Source organism: Anas platyrhynchos, chromosome 1 (genome assembly GCF_047663525.1).
Source record: "Anas platyrhynchos isolate ZD024472 breed Pekin duck chromosome 1, IASCAAS_PekinDuck_T2T, whole genome shotgun sequence".
Taxonomy (NCBI): Eukaryota; Metazoa; Chordata; class Aves; order Anseriformes; family Anatidae; genus Anas; species Anas platyrhynchos.
In genome coordinates, this window is record NC_092587.1 from 113,409,164 (window position 1) to 113,435,981 (window position 26,818).

At 43.1% G+C, this 26,818-nt stretch overlaps 1 protein-coding gene across 1 annotated transcript; it reads right to left on the bottom strand.

The window, feature by feature from the left end:
* Positions 1–20,023: 20,023 nt before the first annotated feature.
* PSMG1 (proteasome assembly chaperone 1) lies at positions 20,024–26,766 on the bottom strand. The gene is made up of 7 exons (XM_027449101.3): positions 26,585–26,766; positions 26,387–26,496; positions 24,809–24,960; positions 24,359–24,421; positions 22,203–22,401; positions 21,209–21,345; positions 20,024–20,209 (listed from the first exon to the last, which is right to left on the bottom strand). The coding sequence occupies exons 1-7, from the start codon at positions 26,722–26,724 to the stop codon at positions 20,135–20,137; spliced, it is 876 nt and encodes a 291-aa protein (XP_027304902.3). The 5' UTR covers positions 26,725–26,766; the 3' UTR covers positions 20,024–20,134.
* Between the last annotated feature and the right edge of the window lie 52 nt (positions 26,767–26,818).

Genomic DNA, 26,818 nt, shown 5'->3' on the forward strand with positions numbered 1-26,818 from the left:
AAAAGATTTACCCAAGAGTTTTCTTAATGTTTTTTTTCCCCTGAATTACGTTTAACTTAATTCTTTCAACATTTTGCCTATCACTCAAGTCCATATACATTAAGTATTGCAGAGTTGGCTAGATTTTTGAGGGCAACTTTTCCTTCTAAGGATTAGCTGTGCATTGGTGCGCTGAAATTTTATATACAGAGTAACACTCTGAATATGAATTATTTCTTGAGAAACACTGTGCCTATTCTTGGGAATGGAGAAGTAAAAACTTTACTAGGAATTTCAGCCAAGGAACTGAGATTAACACCCTTTATTCTCCTCCCAAATGGTGAGTTATTTTCAGAATCCTAGACCAGCCTTGAGCTTAATGTCTCCGTCGCACGGTATTAAAAGTGCCCTACAAGTGAATAAGCTCACTCACAGAGTGACAATGAAAGACATGGATCATGGATCTGAATTCTTCAGGGCACTGGAGAGAGTTCACATTTTCTCGGCAACATTTAGTGCACCTTGCAGTCCAAGAAAAACAGTGGTTAGAGAAACTGAAGGCTATTCTTGATGTTTCTCTTCCATTTAGACTGAGCATTAAATGGTTATTCCCAAAGGTCTAACACTTGGGGGGGGGTTCACTTTTCTCTATGGAAACTATTTGAAGGCACATTTTTTAGGTGACTCTCAAGATGCAGATTGCTTATATGAAAAATAACCTGTCTACACCAATTTATTTTCTCTTATTTATGCTTTTATCGCAGCTTTTGTTCTCCCATCATATGCCCAAATATTGAGTCTCCTAAAATAACCTCTGAACAATTAGCCTATTCACAATTAAAAGGCAGCAGGGGATGACCTTGACCTTCTTCTTGTCGCATAAGCATGGTGTCCTGTTTGGAACCTGATTTTGACAGAATTGGGAACAAATGTATGCTGCTTCTGTGACTCCGCAGAACCGTAAGATTAGGTCAGGCCTTAGAGCAATTGAGAGTATAGACCAGAGCTTTAACAATGCCCAGTAAATGACTATGTAACTGAGAAGAGTTGCAATTAAAAAAATAAAAATAAAAAATAAAAAGCTAAATCCCTTACCTAGGTTTTGCAGAGCCTTTTAAGTCCCTGAGTGGCAAGATATAGCTGTAAAATATAAAACAATCTGTTGCTGCCCAAAGCTCATATTGAATTTTGGGATGGTGGTTTTACACGATTAAAAACAATTTGTCAGTCTCAGTGATGCTCTGCATTCATAAAACTACACATTCCTGGCTTCTTTCAGTTTCTTATCATACATTGGTTTTTGTTTTCTGAATTTAATCTGGACAATTGCATCATCTAGTCATGCTTCCAAGGAAAGTACCCGAAAGCACAGCAAAGATTGACCCTGTGACCCACTATGGATGAGTGACTCTGAGACCATGGCACTGTGTGGGTTCCTGGAGCCGGGGCTGAAGCCCTGCTGGCCACAGGCCATATTGGGCTGCACAGAAACTGCTGGTCCCCCCTCCTAACATCACCCCATTGCCCAACCTGTACTGCCTGGGGGTGTGGAGGCAGGAACTTGGTGTAAGGTGGTGGCCCCAGCCAGCCCCTGTCAGCAGCCACAGGGACATGGCCCAGGGCTTAGCCACACCTGGCTGGTGCACACTGGCATCACATCTACACCAGATTCAGGGCAGACAGCTCGCTCTCCCTCTGGAGCCATCACCCATCATTTCTCCATCAGGAGCTGTCACCAGCCCCTTGGCTATGAGGGCTGGGAGGTCTGTGCCGTGGTTGTACTGGACAGTAAGCGTCAGACTTTTTACAAGCTGCACTGCAGGGCAGCAGAGAGAGAAGCATGACTGACATATATCTTCAGTCAGGGTGCTGAAAACCACCCTAACAGTACATTGAGCACTATTTGGTTAAGCCTTGGTACTTTCTGTGCCAAATAGACATGCTTGCTGCTACGCCTCTCAGCTGCTGTTTCTCCTCAGGTTATAGCAGAAGTGCTGGTGAAAGAGGAGCTGACACGGATGCCCAAAGGTTTCAACCAGTAATGTTCTTCGCTGTTTGCTCTTCCCCCTGTACAGAAAGGAAAATTCACAGCATGAAAATGAGGTGTCTGTCCACCCTGCTTCACACGCGCTTTCAAAAATATCGCTGCTATTAAAAACAGTGTGTGCTAGGCACTAAAAAAATTACAATCGGCAGGGTGGCGTAGATTCTTTCCATTCAATTTTATTAAAGCCCACGGACCCAGCCCTGATCCCACGGAACAGGAGGCACAAAAACCATGGACAAAGCGCCAGACAGGCTGTGTGAACACAGCTGCCCCAGGGAGCCTGGGTGGCAGGAGGAGAGGGGCAGCAGTGAGGGGGAGAAAAGAGGAAAAGGGCGGCTGTCAGGATTGGGAAGAACATAGGGTAGCAACAACGGGGAGGGGGAAATTGTGGCCAGGAGGTCGGGAATGTGTGGGAAAAGGAGGAGGAGAAGGGGTAGACTGAAAGCAATGCTGGAAGAGGGGTGAGGCTGCCGGGCAGGCAGGAGCTGTGTGACAGGCATGGCGTGGAGGGGAGCAGGCCTCAGGCAAAGGTCTGAGGTAAAGAGGGAGGAAACCAGGCACTACCAACAGCAGGCTTAAGGCCCGTCACCCCTCCCTGTCACCCAGCAACTTTGGAGAAAATATTTCTGAGATAGTTTGCACATAGCCTCCCTCAGGTCACTGCTAAAATATTCAGTCCCTACAAAGGGACTGGATCAGGGCTCAGGCAGGTGGATCCACAGCAATGAGAGCCCTGTGGAAGCAGCCTCTGGGTGCCCTCTTCATCCATCCGTCAAACACATGCCTTCCTTTCCTTGGTCACTTCTCACAAGTAACTTAAAGTGATCCCACAGCTCCCTGGAGCCACATCCATGATCCCAGATCCCTCCTCCTGAGGCACAGGACTGCCAGCACCCACCCCGCTGTACTTCAAAGCAAGTGGAAGAGCAGCCAGCCATGGTCTACTGCTCACTTTGACTCATGTGAGAAGGTGCTGCCACCAGAAGACCCAGACACACAACCAGGAACAAAACAAAGGCTTGGAAGAGTAGGTTCAGAACCATTTTCTCCTGAGTATCACCACTGAAAGAGGGAGAAGGAAAGTAGTGCACAGAGTCCCTCTGAGTGAGTTCAGCTTCCTTCCCACCAGGACAGGCTACCAAACATGTTATCTCCACTGAAACGTCCATAGTCATCTTCCTGCTGGTTTCTGAGAACTCTGCAAACGTTGCCACCCAAAGAGGCACAATGAATACATTTCCAGCATCAGATTTACCTTGACCCAGAGGTGCCAGTCCCTTCAGACACTTCCAGCAGATATCTGACACACCAGAGTGAGCCCTTCCTGGCCTCTGTGATTTCCCAAAACTTATTTCTCTCTTGGAAATGATAGAAGGAACAATTCCATAATTGTGCCACTGACTCATCCATTTCTTACAGTTTTGGTTCACTAACAAGAAGTGTAACTGCTACATCCTTATATCCAAAATGGTCACAGGACCCCTGAATCACTTTCCTTCCCTTGTCCTTACTTGTTTGTTGTCGGCCAGGCTCTCATGGGAAGGAGGCAAACAGTCTCATACCTTACTCCAGTGTGCAGGCTAAGGAAGGGCCACATAAACACCGAGCTGTGAGTTACCTGCTGTACCTCAGAGCAGAGCCTTGCTTACGAGACAGCTCCTTCAGCTCCATGGAGTCACCCCTTATCTCCACCACAGCAAGGTCCCAGTTCAGCAGAGCATTCAGACCATGCTTATACTGAATGGCAGGCAGGAGGTGAAGGGAGGTGGAGGGACCTTATGGGAGAAAGGAATCGCTGGCTTTCCAGGAAAGGGCTTAAAAACAGAAGGACATAGTAAGGGCAAAAATAGAATAAACCATCTTATGCAAGGAGGTGAAGGGAAAGGAGGTGTGTATAGCATGAATGCCCAGTGAGTAAAGGCTGAAGCTCAGCTGTCATTCCTGCCCATCCCATTAGACCTCTATGTGACTTGAAATGTCCTGGCCACAAAGCCCAGCTGCTACAGCTGCCTCTCCCTGCCTCTCTTCCACTCTGTCTGTACCCTGTCAATTTTATGCACTTCTGCTCTCTCTGTATATCCCAAATATAAATTTCCTGAATCCCCCGAGAGATACATTCTGCCACAGCTTTCAGTGGTCTCTGTGAGCAGCGCCTGGCTGCCAGGCTGCAGTCACTGCAGAGCTTCCACTACACCTGAGAGACCAAAGACCTGAGGTCTCTGAATATGGCACACACCAGAGGTGCCAACACTGCTGCCAAACCTGGAGAGGCAGCTTCCAAACAGCACCCACGAGGGGAAAAACTGATGCTAAAAATCCCCCTTTGCCATGTCAACTCAGAGTTCATTCTCCATGCTCATCACAAAAATCACTCTCCAGTTGCACGGCAGCTTTGTCTGTGTGCAACGAGGACAGAGGTTATGTCCTTGGACATCAAGACACATCCTTTCACAGAGATGGGCCCCAAGGAGGCTTGCTTGTTCAGGTTCAGTCTCCACTTCTGCTCAGTCTGTGCCATAAACACTTGCAAGACACTAACCTAGCTATAAGCCTTTCCCAAGTTTTACTCTTACCCCGTTTGTATGCATATTTTGCTCAGCATCTAATTTTGTGGGACATTCAGGCTAGATATCAAATATGTAATGGGCCCATTTGAAAAAGAAAAATTACAGATAGAGTCAAAGTGCCTGTGAGTGACTAGCCCTACATTATTTGGTACAACGCAAAATCTTTACTGGTTTTGCTGTAGGAAATTCAAGCAGGAAAGCAAAAATAATAATTTCTAATATTGGCTTTCAGTTTCACTAGGATGTGATTTGCTGTAAAATTGACACTTTGCAGCAAGCAAAAAATTAACAAAATAAATCTATAATCAGCCTAATATGCTTTATCATAATATGCATGCACAAGCACACTTAAGCATATGCTTATCCACAGGCTGGAGGCTGGCTGTTTGAACTCGTTACATATATTATTTTTAGCAAGAGTTAAAATGCTGTCATTGAGGGACAGGTTGTTTATTTTTTTTCCTCCAAATGAAACCTCTGGCAAAAGCATATAAATAAAGCAGGTCCTATTTAATTTTTTTCTACTTTAAATTATAACTTCCATGGGAATGCACCAAATTCATTTTGGGAAGGATTAGAAATAGCATACTTATGCTAACAGCAGCATTGTTCAAAAGCATAATCTGTAAAACCAAAAATCCAATGTGAAAGAAGTTGTTGGTTAAAATATCATTACATACTGTAGGGAAAAAAACAAATTCTTTGACTTACAGATGTGCATTGAAAACCACAATCCCATTTTTCTACCAGCTCAGGCCATTTCCACAAAGAACATGTATCAGCAAAGACCCAAAGCCAAACTTAGGGTAGGGAGCAAGGATGGGGGCTTTGCTCAGCTGTGGGGTCTCCCCAGCACAGAGCTCCATTTAGAGAGACACAAGGGTTTAAAGCAAAGCAGCAAGTATCAGAGCACTGAAACTCCTATGATGTGGCAACACTGCCATCCTGCTTCCTACTGATTCCTGCTCTTTTCTCACAGCATACCAAAAGATGTCTCAGGCAGCTTCTCCAACTACAAAAGTGCTAAGGGACTTTGTGACTCCTTCACCCTGCTAAAATCTCCTTGTGCAAGCAGCAAAGAAACATCTCACTATGGAAAAATAAATAAATAAAGATAAAAGCCCAAAACTTTAATTTCACAGTTTTCTTGGTGCAGATACACTCAACTATAAAAACTATTTCAAAATCTGTTGTTCAATTTCTGGGTTCAGCTTCAAGCTCTATAAATCAGCTTAACACTTTATAACTGAATTAACAACAAATAATGAAATGATAATTAGCTCATCTTGTAACTTAAAATGGTTTATTCCTGTTCTTTTCCTTAGATTAAACATAATGGAAAAGGCTAAAATCACAGGGGAAATAAATCATTGGATCAAATTAGACTAACCCTTCTCATTCTGCATTCAGTGTTTTAATGATGGCAGAGAAGGAAACATGCAACACTCTATATCTGTCCAGGCTCTCCCCTGCAACGCAAAAATATTAATCCCAATGAACTGTTATTCCAATCTGCTCCTATTAAGAAGGATGTTTTCTACAGGCCAATGAAACAAGCATCCTGTTGATGAAAATGAGAAAAAGAATGGATGAAATCTCCTGTTGTGTGTTCCCAAGCTCCAGGGAGCTGCCATCCAACTTCAGCACAGGTCCTGCAACCAGGAACATCCACTAACACTGCTCCAGGAGAGCTGTGAAGCCCAAAGTGATCAATGGGACAACCTAGTTAATGCAAGTGTATGATGCAGAAGGAAAGGAAAATAAGGATGGACACTGCACCTGTTACCTGCACATACATGTAATATTTCATAGAAGCCTCTGCATTTTTTCTTCCAGAAACAAAAATAAGCTGGACTGTGAAAAAAAATAATAATAAAAAAAAATAAAAGGTGAGATGTAAGAAAGGAGCAGCTTGCAAGGCAATTGTGAAAAACAAGTAACAGCCGTAATGAGGGAGGAACAGAAAAACTTCTCAAAGAGAGATTACAAAGGATTGGAAAGACTAAAAAGGTTCAGAAAAAAAGCTTGAAAAGGCTTACTGAACACAGGAGCTGAACAAGATGAAATAGCAAAGTGAGAAAAAGGAGATTTACAAAGGGAAAACAAACAAACAAACAAAAAAACACTGTTTTTCCAGGTTCCTGTAGATTGGGCGCATGGGAACTGCTGGTGAACGAGCTTAGTCTCTGGTACTTGTTTGTACCTGACTCTCCCAGACCCAAAGCTTGTTTTTCAGTCCCCTCAGTTGTCACATAAATGTCCACATTGAAATGGTCTTTACCTGATGAAAATTGTCTATGTGCTAGATGCTTCAGGAAGGAAGTCTCTATTTCCAAAGACAAACAACAAGGTAAAAAAAGCAGACATAGGCACTAGTCTTGCCTACTTGGTTGCCTCAAGTTTCCTACAGTTTTGAACACAAATTGTGGCTTAGAACCCAATATATGGTGGATTTGTTCAGACCCAAATTATCCAGTAGAGCCCTCTCTCCCTTATCTCCTTGTCCTCCCTCCTCATGGACCCGACTGGATGCTTTTCTGCAATTTGCACATTCACTAATTACCACAGCCAACTTCCCTGGTGGCACAGCACCACAGGCCCCTGACACTGGGCAGGCCACGCTTGCACCCACCCCAGGGCCTCACGGTGGTGGCACCTGTGGCACTGTCCTCCTCCATCCCTCCCCAAGGGCACAGGGCACTTCAGGAAAACAGGAAAAGGAGTTTTGGGGTGCAGACACGCTGCTTTCCCCATAGTCCTTGCCAAGTGCTCGATGGCATTTTGTGTCACCCAGCACCAGTGCAGCCAAAGGCCCGCTGGACATGGCCGATGCCATTTTCACTGGAGTGTTGCTACTCGCTCCTTCAGCATGTGTCTGCACGCTGGCTTCACGCTGCCCTGTGCCTTCCTTCCAGGCTTTCTGTCCCAGTCGGGCTTTCCTGCCATGTGGCACTGCTTTGATGCCTCCGAACCCGGCTTTGCTCTGCAGGCAGGGGTCACGGAGAGTGCTTTTTCAAAGCATCCTTCGCGTCAGCCCCCTGACAATGACAAATCTTGGTTTATTGCCTCTCCTAAGGCCTCACAGTGCTTCCTAACAGACATCCTAGCAGTATTCTCACATCCATCACTCTTGAAGCCAGATGTAAAGCAACCACGGAAAGCTGTACACAGCCATCAAACCATATGAACAGTTTTATAACTACTGGCAACCCACCACACATTAAATATTGGATTAACATTCAGCAGCTCTGCTGGTGCTTCCTGCGCTTTGGCAGCATGCTCTCCCTGGTTTGTCACACACTCACAGAATGGCCTAAAACTCATTTTAGGAAAAAATCCCCAAATGGAGGTCTTCCTTCTGCTGTGCCTGACCTTCACCCTGCAGCCAGAAGGGAGGGGGATAATGCCACAAGGTCCTAGGGCTGCTGATGCTTTTTACACCCAGGTGCTGGCTGCACCATGCATGGCAGAAGATGCTAAAAGACCCCCGATAGGGGTGGCCACTGCCCTCAAAACACCATTTTAAGAAAGGCAACCTGGTGAGTTTGCTTACACTGCAAGGCTTGGCCCCAGAGGACCGCAGCGTGCTTCCAACACATCCAACTAATTGCAGTTTACATTAGTTTCTCTCTGTATTAGCAGTGCTCTGCTTTCCAAGAAAACCAATTTCATCCATGGTGCTGGCTGGACACCGCTTGCTGCATGAAACCGGAGTGGCTCTTTTCCCCAAAAAGGGTAACAGCCAGCGGAAAATGTGCGGCACGTCACCCCGAGCACCACTACATGCCGAAAATAGTCGGGGCTTCCTCCGCCCCGCGCAGCCTGGAAATAAAACATATGGAGTTAGCACGGCCGCTGATTGGATTTTGATTGTCCTGAAACGCTGCCAAGTTTAAAGTGGAGAGTGCGGCCTGAAAGGAAATACAGTAGACACTAGACAATTTATTTGTTTCTGAGCAGGGACCTGGCTGACAGGCTGCGTCGAAGGTGGCTAACAAGAGCAACATGTTCCCATATGGAAACCATATGGGGAAATCAGCCAGGATCTGAAAACATGGCACAACGTGTGTACCGTGGCAAGGGAAAAAAGCGGCGCGCCGTAAAATCGGTGCCAATCACAACAGCAAATTGCTGATGGATAGTGCTGATAAATAACTGAAATAGTTAACATGCCGGCAGGCTTCAGACAGAGCACTCTCAGGGCTGTAAAGGGAAAACGCAAACACGAGATGGACTCGGAAAGGCAGCGGAGTGATGGCTGGCAGCACCAGTGGGATGCGTTCACCGCGTTCTCCCAGCTCAGCATCGCTGCTAACCCTGCAAAAATGCAAACCTCCACAACTCTGGAACACGAAAACAGCCGAAAGCACAAATATTTAGATGCAGTCAGCCCCGGGGTGCCATGGGGTGCTGGAGAGACGGGGTCAGGAGGAAAAGGGATGGGGACCGGCAGGGGCCGGCCGAGCCGTGCGCTGGGCGACGTCGCCCTCCCGCGGCTGGGAAGCGCTTGGGAGCCTTCACCAAAAGGCGCCTGCGCGAGGGAGAAGCGATCTGGACTTAAAAATAAATAAATGACATTTTAAAACCCACTAAAAACAACAACAACAAAAAGAAAACACTAAAAATGAATACTTAATCTCAAAATAAATTAAACTATTCGGTCATTAAAAATCCCTTTTTGAATATTTTTTTTTCTTTTCACCTTGTCGAGACAGCTGAGTTTTTTCGTGTTTTTTATAGACCCCAAAACACTCACTAGTCCGAGGTTAGTTTGGTTCAGTCACTAAAGCAGAAAAGAAGAAATACTTGCACAGTTTTAACTCCGCGTAGAGCAGGGGAAGGAAATAGCAGCAGAATCCTGGTCAATCCAGTAAGCCACCAAGGTCACATTTTGTGCTGCTAACGAGTTGCTGAAACGCTTCCAGGACAGTAGTATTTCGTACAAAAACAGTAACCAGAGCATTAAAGCACATTACTATATATATAGGTTACACTACCCTCATCTTTCAAGAACAAGACACGCTGTTTTCCCATCTCATGAGCTACTAACCAATTTTTTATTTCTAAAATTTATGATTTTAAAGATATATGGAACAGATTTTTAAAAAAACTTTCTGTGGAAAAGGTATTAGCTTTTCCACATTAACTTGACGATTTACAGCTTTCCTTTTCAGGGGTGACAGTTTAGGAACTGTTTCACTGGTTCTGTATATTGCTACATATTCACTCCGTGTCTTCAGTATTATTAAGACCAAAGCAGTGATTTTGTGTTTATTAAACTCATATATGACTTAAACAAGGAAGCTGGTCCAAAGCCCACAGAGATCAACAGCATTTATGGTAATTCTGAGAAAACCCTTGCAGAAAAGTAATATATTTTGTTACAGTTTTGCCTAGCACCAAACAACCCTTTCACTCTTTTTCAAAGATCCTTGTAGAAAGATTCCTGGAATACCATTTCTGGTGATTTGTCTTGATTATGCTGGGTCCTACAGGCATGTCTGCAACATTTATTTCTATAGAAAGTTGTGCAAACTGCTTTAACCAGAACCCAAGCCCAGGCTGCCACAGCACACAGCTTGTGTTACATCCCAGGCCTCCCAGATACCTTTATAAATGGGTGGCTCACGCTGCAAGGAGGGAGGACTGGTGGTGGCATCAGCCCCCAACTGGAATATGTAGTGGCTGGTCTCTAATTCTAGCTTTTTTTTAAAAAAAAAAAAAAAAAGATAATAAGAGTGAGTGAGAGAGAGAGAGAGAAAAATACTTCAGAAAGTGAGGGAATAGGGGTGGGTCTTTAAAACCAACCTTGAAGCTGTCAGTACCTTACCATACCAGGAAGTCTGAATTACCCCGGTCTTCTCTTGGCCTGGGAGAGACATTCCCAATTTTTTTGGCACCAAAAATCCTTCATCGTATCATCAGTCTCTGTGCACTGGAGCATTCTCAGAAGCATCAGCATATCTGTTGGTGAGCAGAGCTGCAGGATCCTACTCTTCTTGCATTTCCCAGTGCTCATTCTAGGGGCAGACACTACTGGAAATATGAAGTCCTTAACACCAGAGATGTACTCTTGATGAACTTTAGGCCCAGAGATTTGGATCCAAGATTGGATATACAGATGCCTTGCATGGCCTGTTCAGAGGGTGGAGCATGAGCACCAAAACCAACAACAGGAAACATCAAAAGGTACCACACACATGCACACCCTACTTCAAGCCTGTTGCTTTCTGAGCACCTTGGGTTTGCTGCACCTGGCCTGCACAGGTGGTTGACACAAGCTCAGTGAATGTATCCAGAATTTCTGGATATCCCAAACTAATGCACAAACTCTTCCAATTCTGACTGAACAGATTTTAGAGTGGGTAGGAGAGATTTTTTTCTTTAAAATTGTGTATGTGTGTGTTGCTTAGCTGGGATCCAGTAGACGAAGGGAGTAGGTTTTGCACAGCAGTGACTTGAAGTGCATCAGTGGCATACACACTCACATGCCACTAGTGCTCCCATTTGTCAGACCCCAAGAGTAATCTTTAATGCTAAACTATGTAGCCAATACATCAAAGTAGACAATTTTGTTTGTGATGATCTACCTGGTTAAATAAACCAGCCTTCAAAAGAGTAACACATATTTAATTCAAAAGATCCAAAGCTGTAAGTGTCAAAAGGCCTCTGAATATAATCTCAACATTTGTAAATTAATAACTACATGGCAAAAACGCATGTGTACATGCAAATCCATATATACACATGTATGTTCACATTCACATTCACTGCAAATTAGAACAACAACAAATATTGAGGCGAGTTTTAGCTTATTTCAGGATAAAGCAGAAGTTATCACACATTTCACCATCCCCTTGAGCAGAGCACAGCTATAAGATGAATGTTTATTTCAATCGTGCAAAAGTTTGTTTTGTTTTAATGATAGGACAGGAGAAGTCTGCCCCATCCCTGTCTCCAGCTGCAAGCAATTTTTGCCTGTGTAACACCCATGCTCCATGAACAGAAAGGTCACACGGAGGTGGAAATCAAATCTTCTGCAGGAGAAGCCAACTAGACGTATCTTCATGAGATCCAGCAGTGGTGGCACTCATGCTGTCTGTCCTCCAGTCAGATTTCCAGTGGCCACCCGTGATCGCCCCCATTAGTACATTTCACTGACTGGTGTTCTCATTTTCTCTCTAAACTCTTAAAATGTAGCAGAACCATGAGTTTTAATGAAACAACAGCCTTTGGAGTATTCCACTCTTCTTTTTAAGCAAAACACATCAACTCTGGCCAAAGACATTGGCACCTGACTTGCTCACCCTGGATAAGTTCATGGAGGTTCAGAACAGCTGAGACAATCCAAATACTAAAAGTTATGGCCGAATCATCTTTGGACAAATACAGGTAAAACTGAATTCCCTGTGATCAATTGTCTGTTGAAAGTCCTTTTTCCTACTCCTAATCTTAAGATGAGAGCCACAATACTGTTTCTGTGACTGTACCACACGTTCCTACTGCAGGAAACAGTGGCAACAGGCTCCAAGAGGCAGGGATGGCACTGTGCGGGTGAGGAGCCCTGGCACAGGCTGCCCAGAGAGCTGTGGGGGCTCCTCCTTGGGGATCTCCAGAAGCCACCTGGACATGGCCCTGGGCAGCCTGCGCTGGGTGGCCCCACTGGAGCAGGTGACCTCCAGGGGTCCCTTCTCACCTCGACACTTCTGTGATTCTGTGCCCTACCATCTGCTGGCCATCTAACATTTCATCTTTGCATTTAATAGCCTTTGATCAACTTTTGTCTTTCAAGAGTTTGCCAAATCGTTCAGCAAACAGCTTGAATCTTCTGGCCTCTGCACCTTGCCCTACGGCAGGCTGGATGGTGTCTGAAATGCAAGGAGGGGACAGGAGGATGCCAGAGAAGAGTGGACAGGTGGGAGGTGGCAAGCTGGAGAGAAGCAACAGAAGAGTGGATTGAATGCATAAAGCAGGATTTATCCCAAGCTGAAGAAGCCAGAAGTGACATTTCCTATGAGAGTGGCTGAAGGAGTGATTAGGGTCTTGCCCTTTGTTTATTGCTGGCTTAGAGACATTTACTGATTTTCCTGAAGCCCTAGCTCTTAGGCACGAACGACTTCATCAGAACCTCAATTTTCATCACAGAGAAAGAAAGAAAAAAGTCTAGCCCTCGTAGTTACAGGATAAACTCAAAACCTCCGGAGACAAATCAAAAAAGCAAAATGTTTTCATATTTTAGAAGTGACGTGGTGTCTGAAGCAGATGCACAGCTCACACGCTTGGAGCTAGCTGCATCAAAGGAGACTCTGTGTATGCATTTGCTCGTAAACAACATCTTTATCCTTGAAAGCAGCACTTAGCTTTGCTCCTAAAGAGACTTGTTAGACAGCCGCATAGTACTGTAATGTTTGCCTCTTGCCAGCAACTTTTTCATTTCTGGCTCTCAAGCTCCAACCAAAAGAGTAATTTTTCAATCATCAGAGAATGGGCTTGATACTTAAGATTTAATGCCCCATAATTACGTCTTTAAGGTCAGAAAGTTTAAGTGCAATAATAATAATAATAATAATAAAACCAGGGCCAGAAAATAGCAGCTGAGAATGCTGCTGGAACAATAAATATATACACCAAAAAAAAAAAAAAAAAAAAACACTTTATCTTTTATACACTCAAATAATTTTGTCCAACTGCAGTAACGACCAAAACTTTTTCCACCTCACTTTGAGCACACCTTTAAAACAAACCACAACAATGGACAAAGCTTCCTGCACCCACTTCCTGCTAGGAACCAGTCTAATTCTTTGAAATAAATATGTTTTGGGTTATTTTTGTAAGGGCAATGTTTAATATCAGTCCCCCAGTGTGTAAATGTGTAGAATACACCAAAGATTTAACATCTGCTGCAAATAATTATACAGAGGATCTCAAGTCCTCTATTTTAAGATTATTAGGATATTGTACAGGTGGCCAAATTATTAAAGTATGGTCTAAATTCACCACACATGAATTTTCATAACATGCATCGGATCCTGAAGCCTGGAAGCCACATGTCGGCACTAGGAAAGGCGAGGCTGGCTTACTGCTGCTCCGACATGAAAGGCCACTTTTGGGACGTCGCAGCATCCCGGCCGGGGCCACGGGCTGCTCTGCAGGAGCCCTGGGCTGCAGCCCCGGGCAGAGGTGACACAAGAAGTTGTGACACAAGATGTTAGGACTTTCCTCTCCGACGACCGATCATTCCAGTGAGCATTGCTTTCTCTGCCCCATGCCGATTAAGTCAAGACCTTTACCAACTGACCTGAATTTTAGGGTCCAACGTGAGGTGCGTGCAGCAAGGGTAATGCAGGATGAAAACACCACAGCCAAAAAAAACCGCTTTTGATCCTGTTCACAAAGCACTATAAAGGACTGAAAGCTAAATAAACGTGATGTTATAGCACCCTACTTACTCTTATGGAGCAAGGCTTGGTATTTATTTCCATTATGAGTGAGCTGCTTCCCAGTGGATGAAGAGCTGCCGAGACACAGTGCAGAGCTCTGGGGACGGCTCTGGAGCGTTTGGGTCCCATCTGTAAGGAAGTACGTGATTCACACTGGCACACACGTGAAACCCACTTCTGCAGCCTGTGGTTTCACTGGGCTGCTCTGAATACCACAGAAAGCATTTTTTAGCACAGGAAATTTTGCACCTTCTTTGGGGAAAGCACTGGCTGTTCTGCTGCCAGGAGCAGACGCCCTCTGCCCCACAGTGCAGCAGCATGTGCCATTACCTGCAGCACCGACTGAGCTGCCTGGGTCTGAGACCTCAGCCAGAACACCTCCTGTTTTATTTCCTAGGAGCAGGCAGGTGTCTTTGTGCCTCCAGGTGATCCCTTCGAAGGCAGGATGTGTGACCAGGAGAAGGAGCTGGGATGCTGCTTGGTGAGCCCTGTGCTCTGAGTGCCCCTACCATGAGCCCTTCCATTCAAATAAAAGTTTTTTTTTTTTTTTTTTTTCCAGCAGGTGTTATAGTCTGAATGCATTCAGGGTAACTACATCAAGGACCAGACTCTTACAGCCTGATGGAGAATAATGTCAGGCATGGCTGAGCCTGAATCAGAACTGAGCTGAAAAACTTCTTGGAAATAAACCCGTACAAAATCTGATTTCTGGCGCTGACCTCTCCCAGCTTTTTTTTTTTTTTCCTTTTAAATGCAAATATTGAACTAATGGAAAAGGTTAGTGAAAAACTAAAATTTACGTGAGCTCTAGAAAGCAGTGTTGTCACAAATGAATGCCACAGAACCAACCATCCTGCCATTTTGATTTCTGACCTTGTAGTCACCTCCACATCAGCATGCTCCAGAAAAGCACACAATAGGGCTATTGTCCAGGAGGACACAAAACAGAGCATTTACAGTTATAACCAACAAAGTCTTCAATGACAATTATCCCGGACAAACCTGCAACCCAAAGTTTCTTTACGTGCCAGGCAGGGTGTCAGCTGGGAGCCTTGGGGATTCATGCTTAATTTTCTTCACTCCTAAGACCTCAGCAACAAGGGTTGTAGGAGCAGAAGTCCACATTCACAAAGATGGAAAATGTGCTTACCATAACGTGAATATAAGCCTACATGTTAAAAAACCCAGAGATTAAATTATTTTGTTAAAGTCTACGAAAATTCAATAGTCCTGAGAAACTGATCCCCACATGCACCCTCATGCACCTCACAGTGAAGTGGATGAAGTGCAAGCCATAGGGGAAGTTGCTGAATCGCCTTTTTTTGTATCCACTATTGCAGAGCATCTCCTCACACGTGGCACTGCAAGACCACCTCAAACGCGCTTGTTTCCTGCCACTCTACAAAAATTACCAAACTGATGGAGCCCCACGGGGGGCTCTCAATTCCTGTTTCAGGTGAAAATTTGGTACCTTTGGTACCAGCACTTCCCAAGCAGCGCATAGAAGACCTGCTCGCTGCTGACAGCAACTGGAGGGTTCATTGCGGGTTCACCCCAGGGTTTAAGGGTAGAAATAGCCTGGCACGGTACTTTGCACTTGCTCTCTGTGCTTATTCTGTACTAAAAATATCTTTTTCAATCCAATTTGGAAGGGAATTAAGCTGAGCAGCACAGAGGCCTCCTCTCTGACCTGTCAGGGTTCCTCAGAGCCAGCAGGGAGCAGCCAACGCTCCTTGCCTCCTGCTCCTTCCTATTTCACAGCAACCACCTCAAATCCCAATTTTATAGGATGATCATGATTTTTCAGCTGTGCCATCTCTTTTTCCATACCAGATGTCTCTTCTCTCACACAACTGCAGCCCTTCTACCCACAGACATTTTTTTAACAGAGGCCGTGTACTCCCCACTCATCTGTTTGGCTGCGATGCTGCTGCCCACAGTGGTGGTGACTCTTTTGCCTTCATTCTGCTGTTAATTCTCTACAGAGCAGTAGATGGCTTTAAAGAGCTGGTGGGAAAAGAAAAAAAAAAATATATATATATATATATATATATATATATATATTTGGTAGATCATGAAAAAAGGATCCAAGTCTGAATCAGACCTAAAAAAAAAAAAAAAAAAAAAAACAGAACATGTCAGGTTGTACAAAATGCTTCAAAATGCTTTTATTTTAATCTTTTTCATTATCTGCAACGTTTCAACCATTTTCAAGTTTCACTACAATAATTCTGTTCCTCCTTTCAGCATCCTGATCCAGCTTTATTCCCACAGCTCATCTTGCAAGCACTCAGGACGCTGGCAAACCAGGTCCCAGGTACCTCCACTTGACCCCCCTCAGCATGCCAGGTGCCCTTCACGAGGCTCGCCCAGCATTACACAGAAAACTTGCCTGAAGCAGAAGAAACAAATTCCTCCTTCAGCCTTGCCCATCTGTGACACTGGACCTTTTGAGCACTCACTTGCTTCAGTGTCAACAGCACTGCCTCAGTGCCACCAAAGGCTTGGGCTCCAGCAGGAAGGTTTGGGCTTGTTTCTGCTGATGAGCCACACGAAGGAGAACTTGTACACTATGTCAAGTCAAAAATGAATAATGAGATAGCGAAAAGGTCAAGGAGAGCACAGTTTGTTCCAGCTGCATTTCAAAAAACTACAGCAATTTTATTACTGGAGAGCTGCTGCACTGTACAGGAATACAAAAAAGATGGGGGAAATGAAAACAGAAATAGTTGTATTACTGCTTTGGGCTTTCAAATGTGGAGGTTTCATAACAAATTGGAATAAAATACAGATCTGTCTTGAATACTGCATTTTAAGTATCTGTACAGTCCTGTACTCTCCATCTGTGCTCAGAACTGCACAGACAGCAGGAGCGAGGAGCCTCACCAAATATCCCTGCAATTCCAAGACTCATGCATTAGGTCAGGCACACCACCTTTGAGTCAGACAGAGCCTTTGAGGAAAGAGAGAACATTTCTGTCTACCAAGTGTATTCACAGCATGATAAAGCAGACCGGACTTGAAAAAAGACTGTGACCTTTGTTTGGAAGACAACATTCGTCAGCAGAGGAGAGCTTGATGTTTACCTGAAAATTGATGTTTACCTGAAAAAATATTGTCAGCAAGTGGCTTAGATGACATGAAAAGTGGAAAAAAAAAAAAAAAAGCCTCTTCAGTCTAACAGTTTGCCCTGTCTGATTTGACCACTTGCATTTAGCTCAATGCCCTAAGGAAACAAGTCCTGGGCAGCCACATTTCAGACTCGCAAACAAAAATCCAGAAGTCACTTCTTCCCCCAAAGCTTCCAAAGTTATCAGCCACAGTTGATAAAAGAGTTCAATGTTCATACATTCTTGCATGTATTACAAAAGCCAGTACCTGTTATACACAACAAAAACTTATTGCAGGCTCTAATTTTACCAGAAAGCATATTCAAATATGAGAAAAACTTTAGTCACTACTCAGATCTTAGGAGATACTTGAATCACTAGCTCTGATGCTTCTAGGTGACTTAAGGGGGAAAAGCTGAGCTACTTCATACATATGGAAAAAATAGATTCAAGTCAAAGTATCTTCTTGCACTGTCTTTTACTACTTATTGTGTACCAGAAAAGGTTTCAAATTCACACAATGCAATCCAGCCCGCACAGATAAGGGACCACTATTACTGTCCTTGTTGTTGATGTGGACACTAGGATCTATTGCAGCCCTAGGGGTGCTCAAGGCCAGGCTGGATGGGGCTTTGGGCAGCCTGGGCTGGTGGGAGGTGTCCCTGCCTATGGCAGGGGCTGGAACCAGGTGGTCTTTAATAGTCAAATCCAATTCCAATTGTTCTGTGATTCTAAGAGAGAGAGTGTGACTTACCATGTGTTGTGAACGTGCCCAGACCAACCGATTCACACCAGGGAGAACTTGACCTCACCTTCAAGGTCATCCACAGAAATGTACCCGGGTGCAGAGCAAAACCACTAGCCAGAAGGTGTCTAACAGTAACAGAAAAAGCATCACACCCCAGGTAAATGTTCCCACCTACAGAGAGTGATCACAGCCTTTGGCAGAATGCTCCAAAAGCATAATTATTCTAGCTTCAAAGCATACACCAGTTTTCAGCCTTTTAATTGCCAAACTGCTGGAGTTTTGCTTGCTACTTTTATTCAAGGTTTTCAAGAGTGTTCTCACATTTCAGCGTAAGCCCCAGTAGTAAAAGCTGCATTATACTTCCATAGACAACATTTTAAACACTGTAAATTGCATGGGTAATAAAAGCAGTACTAGAAATACATTTACAGTTCTCTAAGAGCCTGCATATTTTTATTAAAGATTTTTCTTGTACGGTACTTTTATTTTTACTCAAACACGTTCAGTATGCAAGACAACAGTGTGGCTAACATGCGACTCTTTCAGAGCAACAGAATTCCCAACTTAGATTATGCGTACAGATTTTAATTAAAATGCTGTGCAGAAATGGAAAGAACAGCAGGAACCATGTCCTGCACTTCATGCTTCAAGAGTTTATTTGAAAATACAGTACCATTTAAAGTAACAGTTTATTTGTTAACTAGTTATATTAATGGAAGCTGAAATCATGTTTTAATAATCTTTATATGGCTAACAATAACCTACTACAGCGGAAACTGATAGAATATGCAGTTAAAAGTTTCAAAAAACAGAATTCACAGTGGGTCTGTTGAAGCCAGGAGTTACTTTCATCAGTGGATATTGACTACGCCAACCATTTTCAAACCAGGAAGGATGACAGCTCCACGAAGGGAACACGCACCGTTCAGAAACTTCCACTGGACATCCAGTGTAAGTTAAATGAAGTAGAGAACTCTGAAGCCACTACCCATATTGCCCAAAAGGACAGGTTATGTGCAATTTGGAGATCGCTGTTCAGTGACTACACCAGAGACACACCTGGTAGCAACAGAAATATTTTCTTAAGCATCTTATACTTCAATAAAACATTGAATTAAATAGCATTTTCATCAGTCAGAAATACACGCCAATCCTAATAAACAACTTAAATATGCTGTATAAATTGTCATAAGCTTTCAGGACTTTTGAAACAGTTTAGAATTTGAACTACTTTTCTCTGAAAATCACACCTTCAGCGTGAGAGACTTCCTACTACTGACAGCAACTAAAATTATTGAAGTCAAAAGATGAAATTTAAAATTTTAAAGTTCGCCCTGATGAATCCAGATGAAGCAGCTTGCAAGCCCACCACCCTGTTTCACTGGGAGAGGTTCCTGTCTCTGTCAGAGGTCTGGCAGAAGGGAGTGCCTGTGCCTGCACCCCTACAGCTCCAGCTCAACATCTGAAGTTGAAATTGCCAACAAACGTGAGCCCACAGCGAGGTACTGTAAACAGGAATTGAGGCACCTGAACATGGACACATACCTCTTCCCGCCAGACTTACAGCCAGAGTCATCCTAAACCACTGTGACTTTGTGATTTACTCACTGAATCCAAGACACAGCCCTTCCACACAGGTCAAAAGCTCTGTGTGCCTGCCTCACCTGGAAAGCAAGCTTGTTGTCCGCTAGGAAATCTTTAAAAGGTATTTACCTTACTTACTGCATTTTGTATCACTAGGTATGAAGTCTGTATATTCACATGTACATATAAATAATTCATATATATATACACACACAAAATATGTGTAAAAAGATGCAGAGAATATTTGCCTCACCACAGACGATTTTTTAAAGAGGTTCATATATTAAAAAGAAACTTTTGTCTCAAACTGAAGTAAAAAAAAAAAGGTGCCCTCATTAGATACAGACAGAATACCTGAATTTCTTCATTTATGTATATAAGAGATACATTTAGATTAGACAATTCCTTCAGGAGGAGAAAAAGATTGCTTACATATGTAAGATATCTTTCCTACATAAAATTGCTCCTGAAGAAAGTCTCTCATCCCCTGCAGAAGAAATATGTGTTTGTAGTGATGAATTAGAAAGTAACGAAAATGAATTCAGAAGTAAAAATTGAGCAGAATTTATTCCACTTTTAAGGAAAAACTACAATTCCAAAGTGTCCTCTACAGAACAAACTGGAGTTTAAAAAAGTGCAGTCTGTTGGAAGTGTCCTCTTTAGATATAGATATTATTATGAGTTTCATTGGTTGTCAGTAACTTCTTCAAACTCTTTGTGCTTTCAGATACATCCTAGGAAAAGGAAGAGATAATCAGCATTAGTTACACTTCTATTAACGACAAAAGCAAACCAAACAGAAAAAACTCACTGTCAGCCATTCCTATTTTCAATACCAAGAATACCAGTTCGGTCAATATGTTAACTGCAAGCAAAGCTCATGTCTTCTGAATGAAGGTATCCAGAAAACTACTAAAGGCTCCAAAGGAATTTGCAATTTAACAATGCAACGGGATTCCTCAATTTGTGTTCCCCCTCCCTTGTATAGCGGAGGGCCGGTCTGCATTTCTGCTGTTGTTTTCCTCCAAACCTTAAACATTTACGTGCCAGTCTGTTAGACTCACATAGCAGACCTGTAACTCCCAATTCCCACACTTAAAGCTGAAGTACTTCAGTACCTAGAAACCTCTTCTGTCACTGAAATAGAAGTCCAAGTGGCAAAACTGAGGAATGGATTTTGAATCAACTATACTTCAATTAAAAACATTTCATAAAATAGGAAGACATTTGCTTTAATAGGCAGAATGCCACGATTTCAGAGCTGTTTGGTTAGAACAAAACTGCAAAATCATCTTCATAGACTCAGTCTAGTAAATCTAGTAAAAATCCGCAGGTCAAAAATTTCCTAGGAAGCTTTCATGTATCTCACAAGGCAGTGAGATACAGAGCGAGAACAGAACTGCCTTCCATATGCATGTAGAATGTCAAAAAAAAAGATACATATACTGAGACATTTTAGACACTTACAAAGGGAGCTGTAGCTTGAATAAACACAAGAAATTTACTCCAATATCACAATACCAATGCCACTGCAAGAGCCTGAAAAGTTGCAACAAGTACTATACCAGAAATCACTGTCTACATTAAGAAATTGTCAGTACAGCCTGCACCTTTCTGCACAATACACACACTCACTCTACTGGTGGGGTCACATCACCAGCCAACTAAAATTATTGAAAGAATGACCAAGACCAAACCAAATCTCCCATTAATTTTCCAGTATGAGATTTTACCTTGACTAAATTCTTCAGGGTTTCTGAAGAAAGCAGAGGCTTGAATGCTTCAATCGTAACCGTGTCCAATTTGATGACATCCGTGTAACACTGATACAATACTGCAGGAATCTGCCATACTTGACAGTAACTCAGAACTAAATACAAGTGAAAAGAAAAAGCATATTACATTTAGCAGAGAAGCAGCCTTACTTCTTATGTATAAAATCACACTTGATCTTGCCAGAACTTTAAAAGCATGAAAATTTATCAATTAACAGCTCAGGATCCTGACTACTAGAGCAGCCATCCCTCATTCCCAAGGTACACAAGAAAATAAACTACCAAAAAGCAATAAAATGCAGATCATCTTTCTTCCTGGTAAATACCTTCACTGGAAATTACACATTATTAGGAGTAAACAAAAGTAACATGAGCTTTTGCTAAAACAAAACAAAATCAAAGGGCAAATGAGATGAGTTTTCTTTTTCTAGAAAAATCATCTGCTTTTAGCTCTTGCAAGATAATTTTTTCCTGGTGACACTTCCATTAATTTGGTATTCTATAACAAGTACAATAATAGAACTAAATTTAACTTTTCCACGAGGTCAACCAGTAGCATTGAGGAACCTATTTTAACTTTAAAAAGGAGAAAGAAGTTTATAAGCCTCAAATTGGACATTCTCAGAGGGAAATAACTTACTGAAACACGTTTAGTTCACAAGAAATTAAGATATTCCAAAAAACAATATACAGTACACTTCCCATAGTTATACTAAATAATTTGCTAGTACTGACATCCTGCACGGAAGTGGTAAAAAATTGTTTTTCAGATTTGTCTGTGTTTTTATGAGGCAATGTAAGATGTTGAATAGTTAAGAATTAACTTTCAAAAAGCTAACTTGGTAGACACTTCATGTAGTTAACTAAAAATTGTAATTGCAATGGGATGGTCTTCAAAAAAAATTCTATATTGTCACCAGCAGCACAGTAAAAAAGTGAGACTGCAAAATACCAGCAGCAGGAAGATCTCTCACTATGTTTGGTTGTTCCAGCAGTGGGCAGCAGACCTGCTCTTTGAATTCTTTCGTCTTTAAGGCTTTCAAAAATGGAGATGGAAGTGTTAACGTGGATTCCTGAGTTTTATAATCAGCTACAGGACACGTTGAAAGAATGGTTACTTGCAAGCCTTCCTTTTGTATATGGCCAAAAACCTGAAATAAAAGTGTTAATACATCAGCCAAATTTATCTGCTCACAATAACAGTGTAAGAACACAAAGATGAATTTCATTTTCAGTTCAGGTAGCAAACAGCTACCTTCTGCTCTGGATACCCTCCTCTCCAGATCTGTGCTCAGCAATGAAACCAAGCGGAGCTGGCAGGAGAGCTGCTGCTGCTCAGAGACAGGCTGGGCATTGGTTGGCTGGTGATGAGCAGCTCTGTTGTGTACCACGTGCTTTGTATAGTGTTTTTGTTATTTTTTTTCTCTCCTGTTTCTCCCCCCCCACCACCCTTTTCTTATTAAATTGACCTTATCTCAAGCCACGAGATCTTGCACTTCTCTTTTCAACTTTCTCCTCTATCCTGCTGCAGAAGAATAAGGGGTGTGAGGAAACGGCTGTGGGGTGTTTTGCTCTCTGCCAGATTAAACCACAATGGTTGATTTTGTTGGAAACACTAGCTAGTGCATACTTCTGCAAAACTTCTGTGCTTTCTTACTTTGTCTGTGATCGCTTACTGAGAAAGCACAGAAGTGATCTGATTCATGGAGACTGTGAGGATGCACAGTTAATGACAATTTACACAGCACACAGAGCAGGTCCGTAACTCACAATGAAAGCAAAAGCACAACATTTAAAACTAACAATGACCATAAGTTCTAAAAATACACAGTAACATTGGCTCAGTAAAAACTGTGTAATTCTTCTGTTCAAAACCACCTACGTTTGTAATAATACATATGCCAACAGCTGAAAAAACAGCAATGGAGAAGACAATGATGTCACAATAATATTTCTTTTCTTATACCAATTTAAATGAAGGGGAACGTAGTAAAACCAAAATGTTTAAGGTCCTAAGGTTTCTAAACTTTGAAGTCAACCACTAACCCCCAAAACTGAATTAAACTATTCGGCAAGCCACTGAACGACAAAAAGCTTGTTTTCTACCAACCTGGGCCTGAAATCTCTAAATCACTCAATGAATCCACCCCAGCTTTTCATCCTCTTTGCCCTGCCATAATCTCTCTGGCTGTCTCACAGCAATAGCCTCCTACAACTCTCCCCTGCTCCCAAGCAATCCTTCTCTGGTGCCAGCTGCCTCAGCTGGCAGGCCGGACAAAGCAGGCATCTCAGCTTGGGCTGAGGCCTTGGCAGACACGCGTCTCTGATCTCAGACCACAGACTTGCACAACTTCAGCATGATGTAACGGATTTCGAATCAAACTGCTTGCTCATCAGCTCAGTACAGATTCAAAGGAAGGCAGGTTAGCAAACAAACAGCAATACAAAATAAATCCTTCTTCCCTGAGGCTAAGATGTGACCCAAATTCATACAGAAATCAGCAGCCAGAAAATTCCCCATGGTTTCATGTTATTAAAATCAATATGGTGCTATCTGGGGCGATATGAACAACCAGCAGCATTCGTGTACATGGGGCAGCCCACGTAGCAAACAATGTGTGAAAAGAATGGGATAAACACTGCTTTGGAGGCAGCTTCCTTTAGAGTTCCACCTCGTGAATGAAACAGATCACACCCATTAGTAAGGATGCTTTCTACCATGAGTTTCACAGCATGTTTATCTGGCAGCTGTACATATTAAGTTGTTATTTTTAAGGACGAACTCTCCCACAGCTGAAATCCAGTTGAAACAAGCCGTGGAATGAGATCAGAAAACAGAAAAGGAAGAAAACAAACTCTCCAAAAGATGTAACTGCACAGTGAATTACAGCAGATGTAACTGGCAGCACTAAAAATAAAAATTAAGAAAAAAATCAAAGGATTTGCAAATAGATTTGTTTATTTGTAGAGTACTTGAGAAAGAAAGACACAGCAGAAAGTTATTAACAATGCTGTTGTGTTTAGAAGAGTAGAGAGAGAGAAGAGGCAGATGCACCAACTTAAAGACCCCATTTCACTGCTCAGTAAAAGTTGTTTCACCAGTTATACCTTTTCAAGCCACTGGAACTGTTGATCCTCTGCAACGTAGCAACTACACTGACACAACAAAACCTGAAGGGAAAAAAAGAGGTTGTGGGATCAAGTGGTTTAAAGAGCAAAACATGATCACGTGTAGAAGGTGGTATGACTACAGCCAACAAACAACTTGTTAAATATTTTTTTGGCTTCTTCACCTCTATTTCAACATGAGCTTTTAATTCATAACTGCTGTTAAAACACTCAGACATGCAATGCATCCTCTTTGTACTGAACTTCCCAGGACAGAACTTCAGGTGGTTTTAGTGAGTGTAACAACCCTTCAAACCTTCTGAGTTTAAACCAGAATATAGCTGCCGTAATGCTTTGTGCTCGGTTTGCTCTGGGCAGGGTGGAGGTTGCAAGGAGGCTGCTCTCTTTTTCAGAAAGGTAAAATGCAGAATTCATGCGTAAGTCACTTACTGTTGGATCTGATATTAATCTATAGAACAGGCAGAAAGAATCTGTAGGGAGGACATTTGTTGTATTGGATGTTCGACACCATTCATTCCACAGTTTCACAGCTCCAACTACTTCCCAACATACAGAATCCAGAATAAAAGACGACAGAAAAGCTGCAAAATAAATTCCGTTAATTTATAAAGAATAAAATCTCTGTTCTACAAATAAGCAGCTGAACTGGAGTATTTCTTTACAACCTTCTCAAATTAAAACGTAATAATAGTGTATTTATTGACCATATCTAGCAAAGATCAAGAATGAGAGTAATCTCATTGTATCAAGACTTTAAAGATAGGAGCAGTTCTAGATATAGGTAGAAATCCCTAGCATCAAAACCGTGTACTACTAGGAGCTGCATTGTTACAATCAGCTTTGATTGTTAGCATACAGTAAGAACAAACGCTACTAAATATTAAAGTATTTAATGCTACTACATGTTAAGTATTAAATGTTACTACTACATATTGTTAAATGCTACTCTAATATTTCTTGACATACCACATTCAGCAGATTTCTCAGACAAAACAAACACTGAGCCAGCAAGGCAGAACTATTAGGCTGTCTCTAGGAAGCAGACACATCAGTACTCAAGGCTTAATGACAAAAAGGATACTAAATCAAAGATCATAAACCAAATTAGTTCCTGTTAAACATATGACAGGTCTAAAATATGTCTTTTGCTACTTTTAAAGGAAAATAAATAAATAAATAAAACAACAAAACAAGCTAGTAAGGTTTACTATGGATAAGGATGTCTGTGATAAATATACAGTAACCTTAGAACATCTTTATATCCACAAAGGCAAAGAGCTACTCAGAAGCTCAAGACCATTGTGGAGGGAGAGGAGGAAGGGAGAGGTTGTCCTAAGACTCTGGGCCTAATGAATGAATAGGCACCTCAAACAGGGCAACACAGACAATCACAGAATGAAAAGGCGAGAGAAAGATTGATCAAGAAAAAAAACATGCAAAAGAATCATTGTTCATTAGTAATGAAAGAAAGTGAGGAAGAATTAGAGTCAGAAGTATTCACATTTAAGTTAGACTTTGCTGAGGATTTTAAAATAAACTGAAACTGATTTTACACGAGGACATGGAAAATTTCCAAAAATCGAGACAATAAAACCTCAGAGACCTTCTCACACTCACGTAGTAGGAAGAGTTAATGCACGTTCAAGAGCTTTTAAAGAAAGTGGCGAGTGAAAGAACATCTGCAATTCTAAGAACGCCAACCAGAACATTTGGTTTAGTCAGTTCTAAGTGCTCTGAGGACAGCAGGAGCGAAGGCAAGTTCACGATGTAACTCCAGGCCCTCCGAAGTGCATTTTGAAGCATGGGCAGAAGTGCGATAGCTTACTGACATGCAGTTTTACGACGTTGATAGTCACCTACTTGTAAACACCAGCCTGCACGGAGCTGCCTGCCATTACACATGGAAACACTTCCAAACTCACAAACAACCCCGGAGAGCCGGACACCCACGAGGACTGTAGCCCTGTGCGGCTCACACCGCGGCCGCCCCCCCCGCGGACCGCCTACCTGCGGCGTTGTGTCCCACGGCGACGACAAACCTGGAGCAGCGCAGGGGCTCGGCGGCGGCTCCCGGCGCGGCTTCTCCCGCGGGCAGCGCCCAGCGCACGGCCACCTCCCTGCGACACAGCCGGAGGGGCCCTGCAGCAGCCCGGACACCGCCGCCAGCTCCCCCCTACCCCCCACCAAACCTCCCCTCCCCGCTACCTCTTCTCCTCCACCCTCCTGCGGATCTCCCGGTCCTCGGGCGTCTCCTCCAGAGCCTGCCCCGCCGCCTCCTCCTCCTCCTCGTCGTCCACGCCGGCCCGGGACGGCGCCGCCACCACCTCCCCGAAGAACGTCGCCATGGCCGCCCGCCCCCCTCAGCGCCCCGCGCACGCGCGCCGCGCCCGCAGGGCTCCCCTCAGCGCCACCCAGCGGGCGGCCGTTGCGGCCGTTAGG

Excerpts from the sequence above, each read along its gene's own strand:
- PSMG1 (XM_027449101.3), bottom strand. The coding sequence starts at position 26,724 with ATGGCGACGTTCTTCGGGGAGGTGGTGGCGGCGCCGTCCCGGGCCGGC. Across the intron at positions 26,497-26,584 it reads AGGAGGGTGGAGGAGAAGAG|GGAGGTGGCCGTGCGCTGGG; the intron begins GTAGCGGGGAGG and ends GCTGTGTCGCAG. Across the intron at positions 24,422-24,808 it reads GATTAATATCAGATCCAACA|GTTTTGTTGTGTCAGTGTAG; the intron begins GTAAGTGACTTA and ends TTTTCCCTTCAG.